We start from the raw sequence: 21,290 nt of genomic DNA, 5'->3' as shown, positions 1-21,290 counted from the left end.
GGTAAAAACAAAAAAGAAGCATGGAAAACGACAAAGGCTGGCCTTTCAGGTAGTATCATCGATTCGTTGTGACGTCACACTTCACGGCGTCCATTAAGGCCTACAACGTTCTTTAGTGACACTGCGCAAGACGGGAAACAAGTTATTATGGCAAGATTCAGAAAATTAGATCACATCAATACGGTTGAAACGTAAAAATGAATGAATTAGTGAATGAATGAATGACACTTCAATGCACGACGTCATGCGGCCATACAGGTGTCGTGATTTCAGTGCGAAATGCAAAAATGAGGCCGTCTTCTAAGATTTAACCAACCAACAATTTCAATCAGACCGAGTCACCGGACAGATGTACGGTTTCACACCAGTGTCACATTAGAAACGAGAAAACGTGAAGCTTGCGAATGTCAAAACGTGACCATTAGGCAGATATAATAATCTTTTAAGAAAATTCCTGGAGACGTGAGCCGTTCATTGTCTTTGGCTTGCTACTTCGGTTGTCGGGTGGTGATCACTATGATATATATAGCGATCACAAGTACACACATATGAACACCAAATAGTCTTCACAAACTTTCGTTAAGTCGAGTGTTTCTCAAGAACACTAACGGCGTTTCTGTGTTGCACATCGCGCACCGCTGTCTTGCCACGGTCTGAGAAGGTGCCGCCGCTCCAATCTCAAGGCACGTTGGGCTAAAGTGCGCTAGAATTACACGTTATTGGGCTAGTCGGTTCATTTTGAATCGGAAGCCTGCCCCACCGTGGTGGTCTAGTGGCTAAGGTACTCGGCTGCTGACCCGCAGGTCACGGGATCGAAGCCCGGCTGCGGCGGCTGCATTTCCGATGGAGGCGGAAATGTTGCAGGCCCATGTGCTCAGATTTGGGTGCGTACACGTTAAACTACCCCAGGTGGTCAAAATTTCCGGAGCCCTCCACTACGGCGTCTCTCATAATGACATGGCGGTTTTGGGAGGTCAAACCCCACATATCAATCAATTAGAAGCCACACTTGTGACTTTTCTCGCAAAGAAATAGCGAAGGAAGGAGTCAAGGTGAGCGCCACCCTTGACCCTCTTTCCTCGTAATTTATTTGCGCCAAATAGCCACAACTGTGTTAATATTGAACTAGAGGGCGCACTCAAGCGATCTGAATACCCCTCCGCCACACTTATCAGTTTTCTTCGCTTGCAGGCACTTAAGCGTGTTGACCCGAAGCGCGAGATACCTTCACGTTACGCGAAAGTGGTGGTGGTGGGGGGGGGGGGGGCGATGTCCTAGCACCTTGCCGGTTGCGACAGTATAGTAAGTCTTCCTATCCCACGAGGCGCGGCGTGTCGCTTTCATATTTCGGTTCTTTCTCCGGGCGACGCGGGTGCAGGCCGTGTGTGACGCACGACCCGACAGCTTGCACTCCAGAACGGGCGCGATGAGGAGGATCACCAAGGAGACACAGGCATCCCGCTGTTTCCGAGTTGCAAGGCACTGCGCGTCCTCCTCCTGCAGTGCCTGTAGTTCTCGCTCACACCTCTCTTCCATCCTCTGCCATTTTTCTTGCTGTGTTTGCGATCGTGCGTCGTATACAGTGTTGGAGCCTTTCTTTGAAGCCTTAACCGTCGTCGTCACGTGTGGATTAAAAAAAAAGAAAAAAAATCCCAGGTTCCACCATGCATTCGCCCTAAGGCAACTCGAAGACAAAATTATTTGTGGCGAACAGTGCGAAAACGCAGACGTAGACTGGGAGGAGACACGGCGCAGCACTGACTTTCAGACGAATTTTCATCGAAAAACAGGAACATATACGCCATACGAACAAAACACCTTGTGATTGACTTGTTCGTATGCTATGTATTTATTCTTGCTGTTAAATAAAAATTAGTTTGATAGTCAGCGTTGTACCATGTCCAATTCTAATATATGTCTCTGTTTGCGCGCTAGTAGCCACGCTGGTTCTGCACCACCTCACCAAGTTTTGCATTTCACGAAAGCCATCTTCTGCTTCATCTTCTTCACAGGGGATGCCCCGAACCTCCCCCCTTCCCACTTCTGAAATATTTCTGAACTTAACGAGATTTTGCGTGATCAGAAGCGCCACTACATTTTTGCGCGTCACCTCGCTTAGCATGGCCTCCGTGATCGCGGCCCACCTTTGACCAAGCGACCTTGTCGTGCGATGACGTCATAACGTTGCACCACGTGATGTGACGTTAATAGCAACGTCATGGTGACGTTACAAATTTGGCCGATACGCCACGCCCCGACGGCGTCTCCACAATGACGATAATTTTCGGCATCGCTCGTGTTGAACAATGACGCCACTGGACGGTCCATGGCCAATTTTCGCGTCTCATGAGGCGTTTGAAGTTTTCGCTTCGGAACAACACTTAACTACCGGAACCTGTAATCTAGAGCCTCCGCTGGCGGTGTAAGATCGCACTACACAGCTCGAACCTTAGAGAACAACTCTGAGCCGTCCGGCCGTCCAGCAAGCAGAGGGAGCCGCTTCGAGAAGGTGCCGCGGCAGGGGCTCAGACTCACTAAACGAATGCCGGTTCCAAATGTTACTTATTTAGAAGTGAAGTTAACGTTCTTCTTTTAGATGCGGAGCATCTAATACTCGAGGCTTGTAGTGCGGCGCCGTCCGCAAGCTTCCTCCTCCTTCTTCCACCATCTGTGCATCCCTTCCTCCTCTACACACCGCGCGCGCTTCACTCCTCCACCATCTGTGCACCCTTCCTCCTCTACACACCGCGTGCGCTTCTCCTCTTCACGAACATTCGCTAGCTGTATAATGTAGCGCGCATGCGCCGTCACGCTTCGAGAACATCGGCAGCTGACGCGCGCGCATGCGCCGTCGCGCTTCGAGAACATCGGCAGCTGACGCGCGCGCATGCGCCGTTGCGCTTCTTCCCCTTCTCGAACACTCGACAGCTGACGCGCGCATGCACCGTCACCCACCATCTGTGCCGCGCGCGCTTCTCCCCTTCGAGAACATTCTACAATTCTCCTGATTCTCCAGTGGACGCGCATGATTCTCCAGTGGACGCGCATTGGACGCGCCGTCGCGCTTCGAGAACATTCAACAGCTGACAGTGCATGCGCCGTCGCGCTGTATATATACTCAAGGTCGGCGCTCGCTCGCTCAGTTGCCGCTCGTCGGCTGGTTTGTACGGCGCGTCGACGTCCAAGGTCGCGGTGAAATGAATTCCAACGAATCCACAAACACAATGATCGACGTCCCTTCGACCAGCGCCGCCCTTTCGCATACGTGTGTACGTGTTCACTCATTTAACACCCCCTCCTACAACCACGTTAACCAATTTAGCCATCGACCCAAGTAAGTCGCAATTTAACACCCCATTTCACAACCACGTTAACCAATTTAGCCATCGACCCAAGTAAGTCGCACTTTAACACCCCATTAACCAATTATATGCTCCGCATCCTCCTCAGTGTTCTCCCGAGGGAAGCTGCGGGCAATCTTTTTTTTTCGTACTACCAAAACCTGCGTCGGTTACGGAAGGTCACCGGCCCTCGAACAATACATAGAACTTATTTGAAGACATATATCGCTGCGCTGTTGCTTAAGAATTGCCATCATATGGAAGTTCGAAAAGATACACTGCACAACACACCCCGGCTCACACACGGTGTAGTGTGGTCATTGTTCATAGTATTTTACCCGTACTGACTACGATCATAAGCGTTCGCGCGTAACAGTAAGTTCACAGTCTCCGGGCAGTCTGTGGTGTATATGCAACGTCTCGCAGCTGCTTACCATACGCCTATTATCAGGTTGTGAAAAAAGAAAACAACAGATGGAATATAGATGCATAATTATGGTCTGTAAACGCTTATCGAATCATTAAATCTTTATCTACATTAAGCAGCGAAACGGATATAAGTTAATGAAAGAAATGGTCAACGCAATAAAACCCAGAAAGGAGTCAAGAAATAGCGAACGGGACTAATAATTGTAGCGGTTTTATGACCCAAAACTACGACATGATTACGAGGGACATCTCAAAGCAGGGCTCCAAATTTTTCCACTCGATGGGATTTTTTTTTTACAACACACGTAAGCCTCAGCACACGGATCTCTATAGCATTTCTCCTCCATAGAAATGCGGCCGGGATTCGATCCCGCTACCTTCGGGTCAACAGTCCAGAACCTTAACCACGAGACCCAAGCGGCGGGTGAGAAGAGGACCGAAAGGTGGGACACGAATCGAAAGACGAACACAAATAAAAGCGCAACACCTACTTTTCGACTTTGAAGCATTATACACTTGAAAGTGCGGGATATTGAACTGAAGGGGACCTCCAGGTATACAGAAGCATATAGAGCTAAAGCATCACTTACAGTAAAAAAAAAAAAAAACTTTTTTTTCTCGAAAGAATCCGTTGTTTATTTGTTCCTGCGTTATCGACACACTCGGAGCACGGCAAAGCGGCCGTGGTATAGCTCTGTGAAAGGTCAACCGAATGTGTGCGCGTGACACTTGCCAGTAAGCAGGAAGATTCTGTGGAAGCAGCGTCAACCGTCTTTCTATAGCGTTCGGCTTCGCGCCGTAAACTTTGCACGACGTCTCTCGAGGAAACGCATCGGGTCGATGTGACCCCCGTACACTGGGAAAGGGGGAGTTCTGCATGACCGCGCACACCACATTCTCACGGGACAGGCTGTTTACATCCGAGAATGAGCACCTCTCTCGGTACCCGCCCATTTTGTTTTTCATTTTCCGCGGTTACCGTTATTATGCGATTTCTTTCGCAAAAGGGAACAGTTGACTCTTCAAACTCCAGCGTTCGTGCGTGAGATCTTCTTTTCGTGTTACTTCAGCTCAGATGTGCTCTCTTGAAAGATTCTCAGGGCACAATGACCGCGGAATCGCGAAACGGTAGGTGATCCGAAAGGTCGCATATATTCATCTTGGTAGGAAGCGCAGCAACTATTACACAGAACACACAACACAAGCGCTTAACTTCAGCTAAACGCTTATTGAAAACGTCAGAGTTTATAGAGGGGGTGAAAGAGAAAAAAAATAATAACTAAAGGCTGACCAACAAAAAGCACACGTGCCAGTCCCGTACATTACTTATCCGTTATTATCTGTCACCCCATCAAAAAAACAAAAAACAAAGTTATTTCCGCGTGAGCGAGATAGAGGGTGCACTCATCACGTGTCATTTCCGCAGCTTCTACTATAAAACGGGTAAATAAATCTCCGTCCCGATATAACACGCAAGTGTTATCGAAATACGGCACCCAACCACACTCTTTAAAGTCGGTACCTTTTTGCACTTTATAACTGTGTAATAGTTGCTGCGCTTCCTACCAAGATGGATTCATACCAACTGGCCCAATACAATTGTTTACTGAGTCGCATATATTCGCCGAACTTACCTTAACCGCATCGAAATTCAGACATTATGTATGAATCGATAAAATGAGCGTTTCGTGACGTCGGTCTTAAAATTTTCACACTGTGTCTGGTATGGAACCACCTCTGCACTTCGTTCGTTACGTTTTATGGAATCCGGCCCGCAGTAGCCACTGTTATTATTAACAGCTGCTACCCCCAAAAACGCGTCTGTTTCAGTGCACAAATATTATTCTTCGTAAGGATGCAATGTGTATCCTTTCTTAGTATTTCCGGTACCGTTTCCATATGTAACTTAAGTCATTGCCATAGTCACAACGGCACCCTGGCGCCTTCATACACTCTTAATTCTTTCACAAGCACCTTTGCAATTTCTAATGGGGTAGCTCGCTGGAGATACGCAGTGGTTGGTTATGCCTTGCAGTCTTTATTTTACCTTTCTCTCCCTCTGTCTCAATCGCTAACACGATTGGGCGCAATAGATAAGTCAGTGAAAGTGCAACTCGAATAGTCTTTGGAAGAGAGAGAGAGGGGGGGGGGGGGTTCGTGCGACGATTTGTGCGATCGACATGTGCGAACTGAATGCACTCGTTTCCTTTAAGTATCGTGATTTTCCGGATGTACTTGAAGAATGGGTGCTAGTGAAATACAGGATTCTAGCAGCTTGATTTCGCGCAGGAGCTGCAGAAATGTTTCTCCAAACCTTTTTTTTTTTCAAATTTTTGTGTACGTCGCCCGCAGTTAGACGAATTCGAACTACAAGCGCAAACGCCACCCAACTAGTAACTTCATGTTGCATCTCGCCCGATGCTAGAACTATATCCCGCCGCTACAGAAGACCGATGAAGTTCTCAAACGATCGCACGCCTGTGGACCCTATAGAGAAGGGGTCACACACTCGAACTCCCGACCTTGAACACGCACACGGATTCAGCTACGCTTTCTCGATGAATACAAACGACCTTATTTTTCCCGTAGAAACGTGCAACGATATTTGCACTCCAGCGAAGCGAGCGCTGTTGCTTCGACACCGCTCGTGACCTCGGCTGCTCTGGGACACACGAAAGGTGAAAGTGGGCCTGGAGAGGGCCGATAATTTACGACCGCATACCCAACAGCGCACGATGTATACCGACAGCGCGAAACGTGTATGCACACTTAGCTCGGCTCCTCGTGCAAAGAACCCCCAAATACTCGCACACGCACGCGCATATTCGTATGCGCCGTAGATGCGCAAGGCGCAAGCGCACGGCGGAGGTCGAAATAAGATGGAGTGCGTGCGACAGGGAAAGGGCTGCCGTGTGGGTGCAAAGGTGGCGCCCTCTGTTTGAGAGGGCAGTGACAAATAGAGTGCTCGACTCACCCGTCGACCTCGAGTTGCACCCCGTTGGAGACGCTCCGGTTGGCGAGGTCGTATTGACAGTGCACGGACAGCCCGAGGTCCTGGTTTGTCACGATCATGTCGTGGTGCTGAATCACGATGTCGGTCGAGAACTGGCCTAGGTTCTGCAGGGTATCAACAAAAAAAAAAAGGGGGGGGGGAAGAAAACGTCAACGGCGTGTTTTATAATCACTCCAGTGCACAGTGGACAGACAAGAAAAAAAAATAAGGCAAGTTAAAATGTGGTTATAGATTGAGAGCGATTCAGGTTACGCAGGTTCGCATGTGTCCCGATTCTGACGGAGCAGGAGCATCCTAAGAGATCTTGTCTACAAATGCGCGTACGAAAAAAATCGACGCACGTCTGAACAAGAGTTATGTAGCACCAAGGATGCATCTCGACCGTCGACACGCCTATAAAACACATTGCCCTTCGTTCGTCAACTGATATACATGAGTGTATGTGTGCGCGCGCGCTTTATGTAATGCTGCTGTGCGACACACACCAGGGGAAAGATAGTCTGAGTTCGTACTGAGCAGGTAAAGCAGGCTTCTTTTAACGAATGTCATGGCGTGCCTGTCGGAGCTTAAGAGTTTAAATGCGAAGCTGGTATAGACTATTTTACAGATGGTTTTCGGTGCCGCCATATTGGGTCGCTAACCAAACCAAACAACAGTGCTATGGTTGATGTTCACACATGAAAATGATTGAATTGATGCATTCGACTTTATATGAACTTAAAAATTCACGTTGGGATGTACAAAAAGAAGAAAAAAAAGCGTTTTCTTAACAGCCTTAGGTGGTAGAGGCAATGTTCATTACATCATCATCATCATAATCATAATAATCATCATGACTACGCCCACGGCAGGGCAAATGGCTCCCCTATGTTCTGCCAATTCGCCTGCTCCTGCGATGGTCGTGGACACATTACGCTCTCAAACTTCTTAATCTCATAAGCTCACATAACTTTCTGCCTCCACACAGTCCGTTTGACTTCACTTGCAATCGAGTCAGCTGCCCTTAATGACCGGCGCTTATCTTGCCTACGTGCTGTGTGCCCTGCCCATGTCCGTTTCTTCTTAATTCCATCAACGATGTCTTAAAACGCGCTTGTTCAGTGATCCATTCGGCTTTACGTAAAATCGTCTGTAGGGTACAGGAATCTTCCGCAAATTACGATAATTTCTTGCGCAGATCCCCAAAAAGCGTATGGCCTGACAGTAAATACAGCTGAACGTGTAAGCGCTGCCTTCGACCAAAACTTTTGGCCGAGGCAGCACTCGGAACACTGCGAAACGTCTTCCCTCTGGCCCTGCTCCTCGGCGTTTTCGTAGAAGCCGAATGAGTCGAGTTGCTAAGAAACCAAACAATAGGGAAGAGAAGCACCAACAGGCAAGTACAGCAGTGTTGTGTATATAAGAAAGGACCGATTACGCCTTCGCCCTGGCTTCGCACTCTTGCGTCCACTTTTTCCACGCGGACCACCAAAGGATCTTCCTTCCTGGTCCCCTTCACTGCAAGGTCCGTCGATCTTTTTTTTTTTTTTTTTTCGGGACGCTACGCCTTGTTCGGCTTCCTTCTCTCGGACACAAGCTTTCGTATACCGTATATGCGCACCTCGGAGCCGAAAAGTGGCCGGCTCACGAAACCGAAATCAGCCAAGGGTGCCGTCGCCACGCAAGACTCAGTGAAACCCCTTGCTTCGCACGCTTCTCACAGACACGCACACGATCTTCCTCCCCCCCCCCCTTTTTTTTCTCTTTTTTTGGTTTGTTCTCCACCGCACAGACAAACTCAATGGCGGACTCGTGGTTCGACGGCGAAGCAAAGACATGCGAAATAAATAAATACAAGAACACGGAGCCCACATTCATAATTCATATACGCTCCCATGACCGTGACATTCAAATTTTCGAGGCCCTGCAACCGCGACTCGGAAACAACGCCGGCGGCGCTCTGCGCGACGTTTTCCGAGAGTTGCCGTGCTCCCAACGTTGGTCCTATACCGGCCGAAGTAGCACTGTGCGCCCCGCCGCGCTGGTCTAGTGGCTAAGGTACTCGGCTGCTGACCCGCAGGTGACGGGTTCAAATCCCGGCTGCGGCGGCTGCATTTCCAATGGAGGCGGAAACGTCGTAGGCCCGTGTACTCAGATTTGGGTGCACGTTAAAAAAACCCAAGTGGTAAAAATTTCCGGAGCCCTCCACTACGGCGTCTCTCATAATCATATGGTGGTTTTGGGACGTTAAACCCCACAAATCAATCAATCAATCAGTAGCACTGTGCTGCGCTGCTGAGATTCAGCAGGAATTGGGTGCGATTCCCGAAGAGGTGGACAGCGTTTCTAGGACCGAGCGGTTCCGGTAACAATGACGGCGGCAGAATTTGGGTGCGGATCATACGCTATGACTACACCATACTGTATTATAACTATAAGACCGTTTACCTTAGACTTTCAGCAGTGGCGTAGCCGAGGAGGTTGTTGCATGCATTCATTTCTTGAGGGGTCAAGACGCGTGGTTTTAACGTTAAATACTTCTATTCGTATACCACCACCCCCCCTTTTTGTTGCTTATTCTAACTTGTTAGCCTACAGGTGAACTCAGCTGGTAGACTGACCACCCACCCTGTCAAGTTGTTGGTCTCAGGTTCGAATCACGCAGCAGGAAGAAGCCCCCCTCAACACGACACTTCATTTCTGAGAAATCTACCACTTCTTTTTTTTCTTGTTTGAAATTGTAACTTCATGCTGCTAAACTAGCGGCTGACATTCTTGATTGACTGATATGTGGTGTTTAACGTCTTAAGACCGCCATATGATTATGAGAGACGCCGTATAGTGGAGGGCTCCGGAACTTTCCATCACCTGGGATTCTTTAATGTGCACCCAGATCTGAGCACGCGGGCCTGCATCATTCTCGCCTCCATCGAAAATGCAGCCGCCGTAGCCGGGATTCGATCCCGCGACCTGCGGGTCAGCAGCCGAGTACCTTAGCCCCTAGACCACGCAGAGGGCCGGCTGACAATATTTAAACCCTTTCATACATGACTGTCACAATACAGTTTCTTTCTCCCAGTTACTAAAAACCACTTCCTCGACTTTCGCTTCTCAGATAATAAAAAAAAGGTAACACAAAAAAACGAAAATAAGAAACTCGATCAGCGGGCGATGCCCCCACGGATGGACGAAAGAAAGACGAATGGTGACGCGAAGTTCACACAGCACCACCCTCGACCACAAATTGCGTGATACTGCACCATAAGCGGCACACAGTACCTCCACCAACGTGGACTGACGCCGGCGGACGTGGCCGGCGAAACCGCACACCCCTGTTGTCACGCGAAGTCAAGCCAAGTATTGCGAAAGCAAGACTGGCAATCCTGCACACGAGTAGCGTACGTACAACACACAAATAAACCACTGACGACATCATGCCTTTTATTCCTCGAATCCTAAAAAAAAAAGGAAGAAGCTCTTGGCTTTCTGTGTTCTCAATATCACTGGTGCTTTTCCTCTCTCTCTCTCTCTCTCTCTCTCTCTCTCTCATCACAACCTATGGAACGGGGGTCGTTGGGTACGTACGCACGTTTGCTACGCTAACTATGTGCACTGCTGTTGCACGCTATAGCCTGTAACAGCGACCGCAACCGTGGCCTCATTAATAGAGCTTCCGCCTCGGGTATACGTTAGGTAGTGGTATCGTTTCCCATCGCAGCCAGCTACACCACCGGTTCTTACGGCGCGCATAAGCGTAACTCCGGGCTCGCCGCCCGGCTTTCGCTCAGTGTTGTTATGTTTGGGGAAAGGATCCCGTGCCTTTAAAAATCGCGCCGAAAAAAAGAGGAAGAGAGCGCAAGCGCTGAACATTGGCAACACCTTCGGGAGTCGTCAAACACTTCGCGAACCGCCGGCGCTGCCCGCCTTACGGCGAACAGCCGGAAAAATCGGCGGTTCAGCGTTTGTCTAACAGCCAGTCACGAAAGCGAGCGCTTGCCCCTGCACTCTATTCACCTTCGATGCGGAGGTCCACGGCCACTTAAACCCGATACCAATTACGTTAGGCTGATGGCGCCACAAACGACGGTGGGACGTGCGCGTCTTGAAGAGCCCAGGACACGCGCTCCTCTGAGAAACTCGCTCGAAGTTTGGCCTTTCCTATTCCTTCTGTGCGCGTGTTAATGGCTTCTCGACCGAAACGTGCCATGAGTCTAAAAGCGTGCACATCGTTGAAGGGCGCATTTCTGCGTGGTCACGTGGTGGTCCCTTGCAAATGCTGTTTGTTGTGGTACGCGCGGGCTGTTCAAACACGACACGAAGGCTCGAGTGCAACGACACGGCACAACTTCTCGAAGCGTTGTGGAACCTGACACGGTGGTCTAATCGCTATGAGTCTCTGTTGCTGATTCGCAGGTCGCGGAATCGAATCCCGGCAGGGGCGGCTACATTTTTCGGTGGAGTTAAGAATGCTAGAGGCCATGGTGTAGTTAAATTTAGGCGCACGTTGAAGAAATCCAGGAGGTCGAAATTTTCCGGAGCCTTCCATTAGGGCGTCTCTCATAATCATAAAGTAGTTTAGGGACGTTAGGCCCCAACCCTTATTACTATTGCGGCCCTGTGATGACCATTCCTAAAAGATTGCTATTCGCCCGGCTAAACCATACGTCTGGTGACAGGCTACACCTTATCACAACATTCATCCGCGAAGCACACGCACACGCATAGAATCATATACACAGCTGATACGCAATGTACAACAAAATGCATAGCGAGAACAACGCTTATCTAACGAATCTCACTCGAACACTACGGGACACTAAAATAGAATGGAGATTTATGTAGCTGGCATTTCCCATTCTTTGAAAGAACCCCATAAGAAAGCGTTTCTGAAGTACTTATGGCAAATACGTCTATGCGATCGTTCTTTTTTTGTATCTACTTGATGCGCTCTCCGAAATGTGTACGTAATTCAGTGAACCTCACTATTCTCTTTTGTCTCTCTTTTCGTCACTCTATCCCTTTCGGCAATGCAGGGTAGCGAACCGGACGTGCGTCTATAGTTGACCTCTCGGCCTTTTCTTTAAGGTCGAATGCGCAAACATTCCCGTTGAAGAGCTACTTTTAGTAACGACTTATCCCGCTACTTGACTTGTTGAAGCCTATTTCCCGAACAACACCAGTGTACGACTCTTCGTTAGAGTGCGCACCCTGTCGGGGAATACGGTAGACGAAGCAGGTATCCCCCAGCATCACGAGCTCTCATCTCCGAAAACTGAAATTTCCTTTCATTCGTCGAACACGTGTGACACCTTCGTTCGTCTCTTGTATCTGATGCCGTTCTGCGGATTCATCACTGAGAACCGTGCAACGTCGACCACGAATTTGCGGCATCCAACGCTTTCCTTCCCTTCCGGAAGAAGTCTCAGCGGAAGGAAGCTTCCATGCTTTCGACCGCACTGCACGCTTTTACCGAGACGGAACGCGGCATTTGGAAACAATTTGAAGGCAGTTTCTTCTTTCAATGTCAGCCCAAGCATAACTGCCGCAGCGCACGCGACTGACTTTGACTCCAGATTCACGTAGAGGAAAAAAAAAGAAAAAGAGCACACTATAGTTTCGTATGCGGCTGGGAAGGGGAAGAAAAAAAGTCCAGGAAACGAAAAGCGCGCAGTATCATGGAACCCCGTCGCGCTTGCTTGGTCGTTTGGGATGAGGCATACGTATATGCGCTTTCCGTACCTTCCTCTTCCGCTGTGAACCAAGGAGAGGATTTTTTTTCTTTTTTTAGTTTTTATTCTTTCTCTGAAATTCGCGCGGCGATTCGCGCTCTCTCAGGGCAGAGCCGTTATGTAAACTTTCGTCTCGGTTCGCTGCACTTTTCCTACTGGCAAGGACTCATGCTAGGAAACAGGTAGATGTGAGACCCACCGGTAATATATATATATATATATATATATATATATATATATATATATATATATATATATATATATATATATATATATATATATATATATATATATATATATATATATATATATATATATATATATATATATTGAAGAGGTGTACACTACTAAAAAAACTGTTTACTTGTCTACAATTTAATCTTCTTCATTCAACGTCGGATCACCTTTCAAGATTGTTGCTTTGGCCATCAATTGGCCCTTGCGCCATTAAAAACCACTCTCATCATCTAGATTGCTGCTATAGCGACATCGGGACGACACTATCCACCGTTTTCCGAGTGATGACTGTGGCATTAAAGAGGCTTTACAGCACGTCAGCGACTCTCCTCGCTAAGTTTTGCAGGCCCTCGCGATCGTATAGCTCACCTTGATACGGGAGAGCAGTTACGACAACACACGGCAGGTGGAAAACACACAATCTATGCGTAACCAAACAGAGGTAGTGCTTTCGGCATCATTAGAACTCTTAACAGGCGAGTTGCAGTAATGAAGGATACCAAGTGAGAATCCAAGCTCGTGCCCTGACTTTATCGCAAACGCATTCCGTGGTCACGAGACAAACGGGCTGAAAAAAAAAGCGAGTGGGCAAACACATCCAGGTACAAGGGAGGATAATTAGCGTCGTCCCGAGCACGCCGAATATTTATTGACCTTCGTGGTTTGCGCGTAGACCGGCATTGAAAAGGCACGAGCGCGTGAGCCGAAGGATCGTGCACGTGCCATTGCAAGAAAAATCCGCTGGCGCGTGCATGACTGAAACGGCGAGGTTGTCTTTGGACTAGCTGTCGGAAGGAATGGTACCACCTGGCGTGATAGATGCCGGCTATTAGCACCTTTAACGATGGGAGTCGTGAATAATTAGCGCTGTCAGCAGCGAAAGCGCGCCAGTTCAGAACGGTGGCACACGTTTTCTCTTGCTTCCGTGTTTCACCATAGATCGAAATGTGCACCGTGTTACGTACAGCCTTCCTCATTAGAGAGATTTAGTACTGCGTACGCTGCGTACGTGGCGGCGTTGCGTACGTAAGGACGCCACGTTCTGCGTAGTGCGCATGCGCAGACCGCAACGCGCACGTATCGCGTTACGTACGCAGCCGCTACGTACGCACGCAAGAGATGCGTGCGTGCGTACGTATGAGGTGATCGCGCCGCTCTCGAACAAGTTCGCGACAGCGCGAGACTTCGTTTTGCAAAATGGCGGCATCGAAGGCAAGCACCGACCGGCTCTGTGGCTTAAAATATGGCCATAATCTGGCTATAACACTTGGATTGGCTCACATTGGCTGTCAACAACACGTGCTTCTATTTTGATCAACCAGATGGCGCAACACGCTTCACGCTCGTTACGTACGCGGGTACTACGGCGTACTAAGAGCCGATTAGTGGCAAACGACGCCACGTAACGCAAGGCGCTTGCGTGATGCGTACGTAGCACCATTCCGCAGTACTAAAACTCTCTATTTTCAGCTATACATCGTGCGAGCGTCGACCGCACGCTGTGCCAGCGTCTTAACGACGGCGGGGCCAGCTGCGCATCTCGCGCATGCGCACAGAAACGTTTCCAGTGCAAGCATCACCAAGTTACGCTGCTCTTTTCAGAAAGGTGGACGCCCTATCATAATCTTACCCCCGTATTCAGAAACGCTCCTCGACTCAACTTCCACCCTTCACTTGACAGAGTCGAGCACTGCGCCGCTGCTCGGCTGAAAATGATACTGCGCTACACAAGGATCGCAGCAGATTATCGCTGATATGCAGTGACTTGCCGTGCCTAGAGACGGCGCTCCCATCGGCTTTCTCAAGTGAAGGTGAAGCGTTGAGTGAAGGGACGTTCTAGAATGCGGGGGTTAGTCACGGTCTCTTTAAGGAAATTCAAACTAATATTACTGTTTCACCGCAACGGCGAACTAATGAGTGGGATAGCAACAAAAACCAATTTTATGCAGAGTAATGATGATGATATCTGCGGTTTAACGTCCCAAAACCACGATGTGATAATGAGAGACGCCGCATAAGTGGAGGACTGCGGAAGTTTCGACCACCTGGGGCTCGTTAACGTGCACCAAAATCTGAGCACACGGGCCTACAGCATTTTCGCCTCCATCGAAAATGCAGCCGCCGCAGGCGGGATTCGACCCCGCGACATGCGGGTCAGCAGCCGAGTACCTTAGCCGCCAGACCACCGCGGCGGGGCTTTATGCGAAGTAAGGAGAACAGCTAACGCTTTTCGATTGCCATCTCGCGCAGCTCCACGAAACGCTGGCGTAAGGCCGTTCCTGGCAGCGAGGCGGTTTTGGTGCCGCTTGTCGACTCACCGTCAAGAAATAGGGCCGTTTGCTGACGTCTGCCGAAACAGCGCGCGCTTCAGCGCTGTCGACCGCCTTAATAGAGAGTTTTAGTACTGCGGAATGGTGGTACGTACACATCGCGCAAGCGCCTTGCGTTACGTGGCGTCGTTTGCCACTAATCGGCTTTTAGTACGCCGTAGTACCCGCGTACGTAACGAGCGAGAAGCGTGTTGCGCCATCTGGTAGATCAAAATAGAAACACGTGTTGTTGACAGCCAATGTGAGCCAATCCAAGTGTTATAGCCAGATTATGGCCATATTTTAAGCCACAGAGCCGGTCGGTGCTTGCCTTCGATGCCGCCATTTTGCAAAACGAAGTCTCGCGCTGTCGCGAACTTGTTCGAGAGCGGCGCGGTCACCTCATACGTACGCACGCACGCATCACATGCGTGCGTGCGTAGCGGCTGCGTACGTAATGCGATACGTGCGCGTTGCGGTCTGCGCATGCGCACTACGCAGAACGTGGCGTCCTTACGCACGCAACGCCGCCACGTACGCAGCGTACGCAGTATAAAACTCTCTATTATCAGACTTCACCATGGCAGCTCAAGCGACGCAGCGTCACTCCCCCCCCCCCCCCGCCCCCCTCTGCCCAGCTATTCCCGGCTCCCTTCATAGGAGGGGCGGGGCGTCTCACTTCTGTTTGAGGAGATGTCCACGACAGTACCCACACGCCGGAGGTTCTTATCATTAGCGTTCTCCGTGCGACGGCTATTGCCGGCTCGATTTGTCTCTGCTTCGACCGGGTTTGTCGCCAGCGCTCTCTGAATTGTACTCGCGGGTAGGACACACGATGCGTGAGGTGATGTTGTCACTTGAACTTTATACGGAACATCACGGCGATGGCAAATCCGACGGACGGCAAATTCGTCGAGCATGTCCACGTAATTGCAATCGCAACAATAACGAACTAGAACGAAGTACGGTTTGATCGCAATAGAGCATACTAGCGAGAACAGATCGTTGTATACCCACACCGGCACGCCCTGTCACAGAACGCGCAAGCACGGCATATTCAGCGCATGCGCTGTCGGCAGAAGGCGGCATCGACATCGGTAGCGCTCCGCTAGGATGCTTTATTATATTCAAAAATGAGATAAGGAAATTTCATGACCTGACTGACCTCCTGCTTGACGTCGCAGTCGAGCTCGTGGTAGGCCATGCGTATCTGGAAGTCGAGGCTGTTGATGACGTCAGTGACGCAGGAGTTGGGTCTCGCCTTGGCGTACACCTTGCCGTTGAAGATCTTGCTCGTCTTCACCATGGCGACCATCTCGCGGGCCTTGCACTGAATTGTCACTGTATGTGGGAAAGAAAGAAAGAAGAACGAAATACATCAGTCGAAAACGCGTTGCCCCCATGGCATTTAGGTATGTCACTATTGCAAGCGCATGAACGTTTGATCGTCTGGAACTAGAAGGCAAAGTATGCCGCACGTGTGTAGTGTCACACGCGCATTGGTATGGACCAGAATTTTTGGCACTTGTAGGCGTAGGTGTGCATACGGGTCTCCTTTCATCTAAGGGGGGCAACAATTTGGCCCCGAATTTTCACTCAGTCGGGCCTCTTACGTCATTTTTTTATGCGGAGGTTTATGGGAACGGATAGTTTTTACGATTATGGTGGCCAGACCAAAGACCACATATGTTGCGATAGAAGAGCCGTTGCCGTGCCGCCTTTACCCTGGAAAACCGGTGACCAATGCCAGACCTTCGTAAGAAGCACGTCATCGTATCACTGTCCTATAGATTCCGCAGATTGTTTTATCTCGGATTCGACAGACAGGTCGATGAGAGAATCGGTGGGGGGGGGGGGGGCGCTGAATGAACCCCCCTCTCCCAATAGAGACTCCTGTGTACGCCTATGCTACCCTACATATCCTAGCAAGACGCTGCCATGCCCCGCCGCGGTGGTCTAGTGGCTGAGGTACTCGGCTGCTGACCCGCAGGTCGCGGGATCGAATCCCGGCTGCGGCGGCTGCATTTCCGATGGTGGCGGAAATGTTGTAGACCCGTGTGGCCAGATTTTGGTGCACGTTAAAGAACCCAAGGTGGTCGAAATTTCCGGAGCCCTCCACTACAGCGTCTCTCATAATCATATGGTGGTTTTGGGACGTTAAACCCCAGAAATCAATCAAGAGGCAGCCATCTTTGCCGAGGTTGCGGGTTCGGTGGAACTAACGACACCGACATCTTCACGATAGCGCCCACCTTATCGCACGCTTGCCGCCAGGGTTCTCTCTCCATCGGATGCGACGTCATAAGACCTGCAGACCCCGTGCTAGCCGCAACGACATTTGACAGTTATATAGGGTCAAGGTTATTACGCTTGTTCTCAACACACGTGCAAGAGCAACGGAATACGATCTGCTGCGAAATACAAAAATATCACACCAGACGGAAGCGCCGAACTGCGAGGACATTCGTGGGAATTCCAATTTATTACAATGGGTAATTACCAAGTGCGGTGTGGTTTTCCTTTCGACAATCAACCCAAGTGGACACGCTTTAACGCTGTTCAGGTTTACTGTAATACTTTTTATCAACCATTACGCGCATCTGTGACTCAGCAACGTAGTACACTAGCCGTCGCTAACAAAGCATGCACAACACTCTCCCAAACGTAGGGTAGCAGACCAATCTCGCATCTTTCTCCCAAGGCACCTATTCGCTGCAAGACAAAAACAAAGGGGCAATGCTTATTTTTCTAGAAAACTGTAATACAGAGGGCTAAACGAGGTAGTTATGAATTCGTGATATGATTCATTGCATTTTTTTTCAATGAATCATTTCGGATGTGCAATTCAGCTTCGTTTTGCATCTTTGCCTGTAACTCTACGTAGCCAACCGAGCCAAGCTTGGTTAACCTCCCTGCCTTGGATGAATGAAAAACGTTTATTGGGGTCCTGAAGGATTCTACCCCCGTTTTATAGGGGTAGGATCGCGGGCCGCTCCCACGTTGGGACGGGGAGGCCCAGCCTCACCGCCGCACCTGCCTTTCTTCTCCATTTTTCTCTCTATCCCTCTCTCTCTCTCGTCACTAGGAATAAGAAGTCGTTTTTCTTAACGAGGCACTACTACGGAAACCTATCAGCATTTTCATTTCCTTTATTGTAACAGAAAGTACGAAAGAAAACGTTTTTTTTTTTTGTTAACAAACAAGAAGTTCTACCACCTTGAAGCGATGGGGTGGTTGACATTGACTTTGACCCACCGAATACACGCGCGGAACATGAAAGAGCTTGCCGACTCCATCCCGTGTTCGGGAAAAAAAAATCCATTCGAGACCTCGCTCACCCGCAATGCAAAATAGATGACAGTCATTGGCACCCGTACAGAAGACTTCGGGGGGCAACGAGTGACCGCTCTGTAGTTATTTATAATACGATATGCATGGCAGTCTGCTTGGTTGGCTCCCACCACCTCGCGGTCCTCAATTTTTCTCGCGGCTCGAGATGGAGTATGTGCGACTTCCACCACTAACCGAGTGCACGAGATGGGAGCACTGGGTCTTTCCAGACCTCGTTTGTCAAGACAACACGGCGACCAACAACCACGAGGCGGCATTCCTCCTCTGCGTTATCCCGGGGAAGCGTTTTTATTAATGGTCCAAGTTCTTTTTCTTTTGCGCGCCTCATTTTCAAAGGTGCCAGTCGAAGGTGACCATACTTGACCTGACTAAATCTATACAGTACTGCAGATGCTGCGGAGACTACCATATCGAAAAGAGAAAAAAAGGACCCACCTGTAACAACCCTCTGCAGGGTGCGGCATTGCCGCGGTTCCCATCATGCATCGTGCCCTTTTCGTGGCTACCCAGTCTGCGAAGTTGCCTTTCCTCTGTCGCGATTTTTTTTTGTAATTTTTCCCTCTCTTCACAACATTTCTTTTTAACATCTTTCATTCCCCTCACCCTTTTCCCCAGCACAGGGTAGTCAGCCGGTCTAAGAACTGGCTAACCTCCCTGTTTTTCCGCTTAGACTTCCTTCCTCCTCTTCCTCCTGCGAAGTGACCGTAACACACTTGCAGTGGAATCGTACCGGGCTACATTCAAAGCGTGGCTATGCAGTGAAACCGTGAATAAGTTTAGAGTCACAGATTACAGTATAAAAAATCACTAGCTGTGATTATTTTCAGCGCCATGTGTCTGGATAATTGATATGCGGCGTTTAACGTCCAAAAACCACCATATGATTATGGGCGACGCCGTAGTGGAGGGCTCCGGAAATTTCTACCAACTGGGGTTCTTAAGCGTGAACCCAAATCTGAGCACAAGGGCCCATCGCCATATGTTTTATAATTGATAAGAAGATCAATGTCAAAGGCTTCACTTTTGAATGTCCCAACGAAAGCTCTTTTGTTCATTTTGGCCTAGTCAGCTCAATGATATTTCTTGAAACTTGGTGCGTAAAGTCTCTGGCTGCGCAATCCCTTTGTAGACACCATCAAAATCTATGACGTCACCGCGACTGGTGCGGGAACTTCAAGGTGGCGTAGCCACCCAAATTTTGTTTTTGCGAGTTTTTTTTTTGCTGGACATGCATCTCCGCGCGGGAAGTGTGGTGGTTGTGTAATCGTTAAGAGTAATTTAATAATACGGGAAGAACCGTTTTTCTATGTAGTGCCAAGCCTCAGGCTCAACCGACCACCCGACCTTTGTAGCTGAATTCGCGGGCAGTTCTAACATGTGCACTATTAGGCTTCATACGTGGAAAAAAAAAACGCCTGTGTATTTATGAAGCCGTGTATTACTACATATGCCAAAGAGCAGAATTTCTTAGAAAAAAAAAGGATTTCAACTACTGGTTTCAAGACGATAGTTTTGAATTCATAGAGCAATGCCCCTTGTGTTCAGTGCAATCATTACAAGGCCTACAGGTCTACTACGGTGGCTGCCGATTTGAGACTATGCTGCATTTCAACATTTGGCAAGTTTTTAGGAAAGTAAAAGGCAGTGTAATGAACAGTGAAATTTGGTAACCAACGGCTTCGACCAACTTTTGGATCACTGGTCAAGGCTATAACGAACAGACCTCGAAGACATGTATATGTTTAGGCCTCAGCTACTCTGATTCAGCCACTTGATTGACTACAGGGAAGTGTTTCTGACGTATGGTGCGGAAATTTTGAAAAAAAAAAAACGGGCGCTCAACACTCTAATTTCTTTATCAAAAGATAACTACTGATATCTCACGTTAAAACGGTAATTGCCTAAATTTCTTTATATACACAACTCTCTAATCAACACTTCGAGCCATTTTAAAATGCACGATTGTGAAATGTGGAAAACAGCGCATAGTTCCCATCCCCGAACTAGCCCTGTTTTTAAAGAAGGTTGAACGCATTCTTTTTAACAACTCAGTGTAGTCCAGAGAAAAATAAACATTTCACTATAACTATCGAAAGCCGTTGGTAAAAATGTATCCATCCTCATAAATTGTTATCTAGTCCGGTAAATCCCGAACGCTTCATTGATTTCGGGCGTCAGAGACAGCTAATGCTGAATGAAACGTTCGAGTGGCACTGATTGACACGGACTCCCCCCCCCCCCCCCCCAAAAAAAAAAAAAAAACAAAGTGCCCATCTCCGTGTCACGCGGTGCAACCAAGTTTTGTGAACTCTCGTTCAGCATCCTAACGCAGAAATAAAAATGAAAAAAAAAAATGCAGGGCTACAGGACTTGAACACGGAGCTAACGAAACGAACACACCTCAGACGCTTCGCTTTTTTGTTTTTTGTTATCATTTCGGATAACCCACGTATTTGTTCATATAAGTCCCGTTGGTGATCGCTTAAAACCTTGGCAGCCATTGTCGAGAAAATGCAGAGGCCGGCGTGATGTCATGCCACGTGAGTAGTCGATGCCGACTCGTGTGCTAAGAGAACTTACACTCACGTTGCTGGTTGCATCTGTTACCGCAGCTATGGAAAGAAAAGGAATGGCCTCAAAAGGAAGTGTTCTAGTGGTTACATAGAACGAAATTCAGGCAAGACCATCGAACGCTATCATTTGTGCACATGTGAAAGCGCGCAGACTGCACACATATTGCGACCCGCACGATACTTGGTCTTTATGTAATTATTCAGCATGCACTTAGTTTCACATTACCACTGACAAGAAATGCGCGATGGAAGTTGAAATATCAGACGCATCTCGAAAACTGTGACTACACAAGCGATGATGATGATGATGATGATGATGATTTGTGGGG

The 21,290-nt window shown here is 48.8% G+C and overlaps 1 protein-coding gene across 1 annotated transcript in view; it reads right to left on the bottom strand.

Moving 5' to 3' along the window:
* LOC142774648 (uncharacterized) overlaps positions 1–21,290 on the bottom strand; it is a 166,048-nt gene that overhangs the window by 85,815 nt on the left and 58,943 nt on the right. Inside the window, exons 6-7 of the mRNA XM_075875266.1 lie at positions 16,203–16,378; positions 6,745–6,887 (exon numbers count right to left, since the gene is read on the bottom strand). Of these exons, the coding sequence (XP_075731381.1) occupies positions 6,745–6,887; positions 16,203–16,378 (319 nt within the window). The remainder of the gene's footprint in view (positions 1–6,744; positions 6,888–16,202; positions 16,379–21,290) is intronic.

The sequence above is a fragment of the Rhipicephalus microplus genome, chromosome 10, assembly GCF_043290135.1.
Source record: "Rhipicephalus microplus isolate Deutch F79 chromosome 10, USDA_Rmic, whole genome shotgun sequence".
Classification (NCBI taxonomy): Eukaryota; Metazoa; Arthropoda; class Arachnida; order Ixodida; family Ixodidae; genus Rhipicephalus; species Rhipicephalus microplus.
The sequence above is the reverse complement of the archived record's forward strand: the minus strand, read 5'-3'. Positions and strand labels throughout refer to the sequence as shown.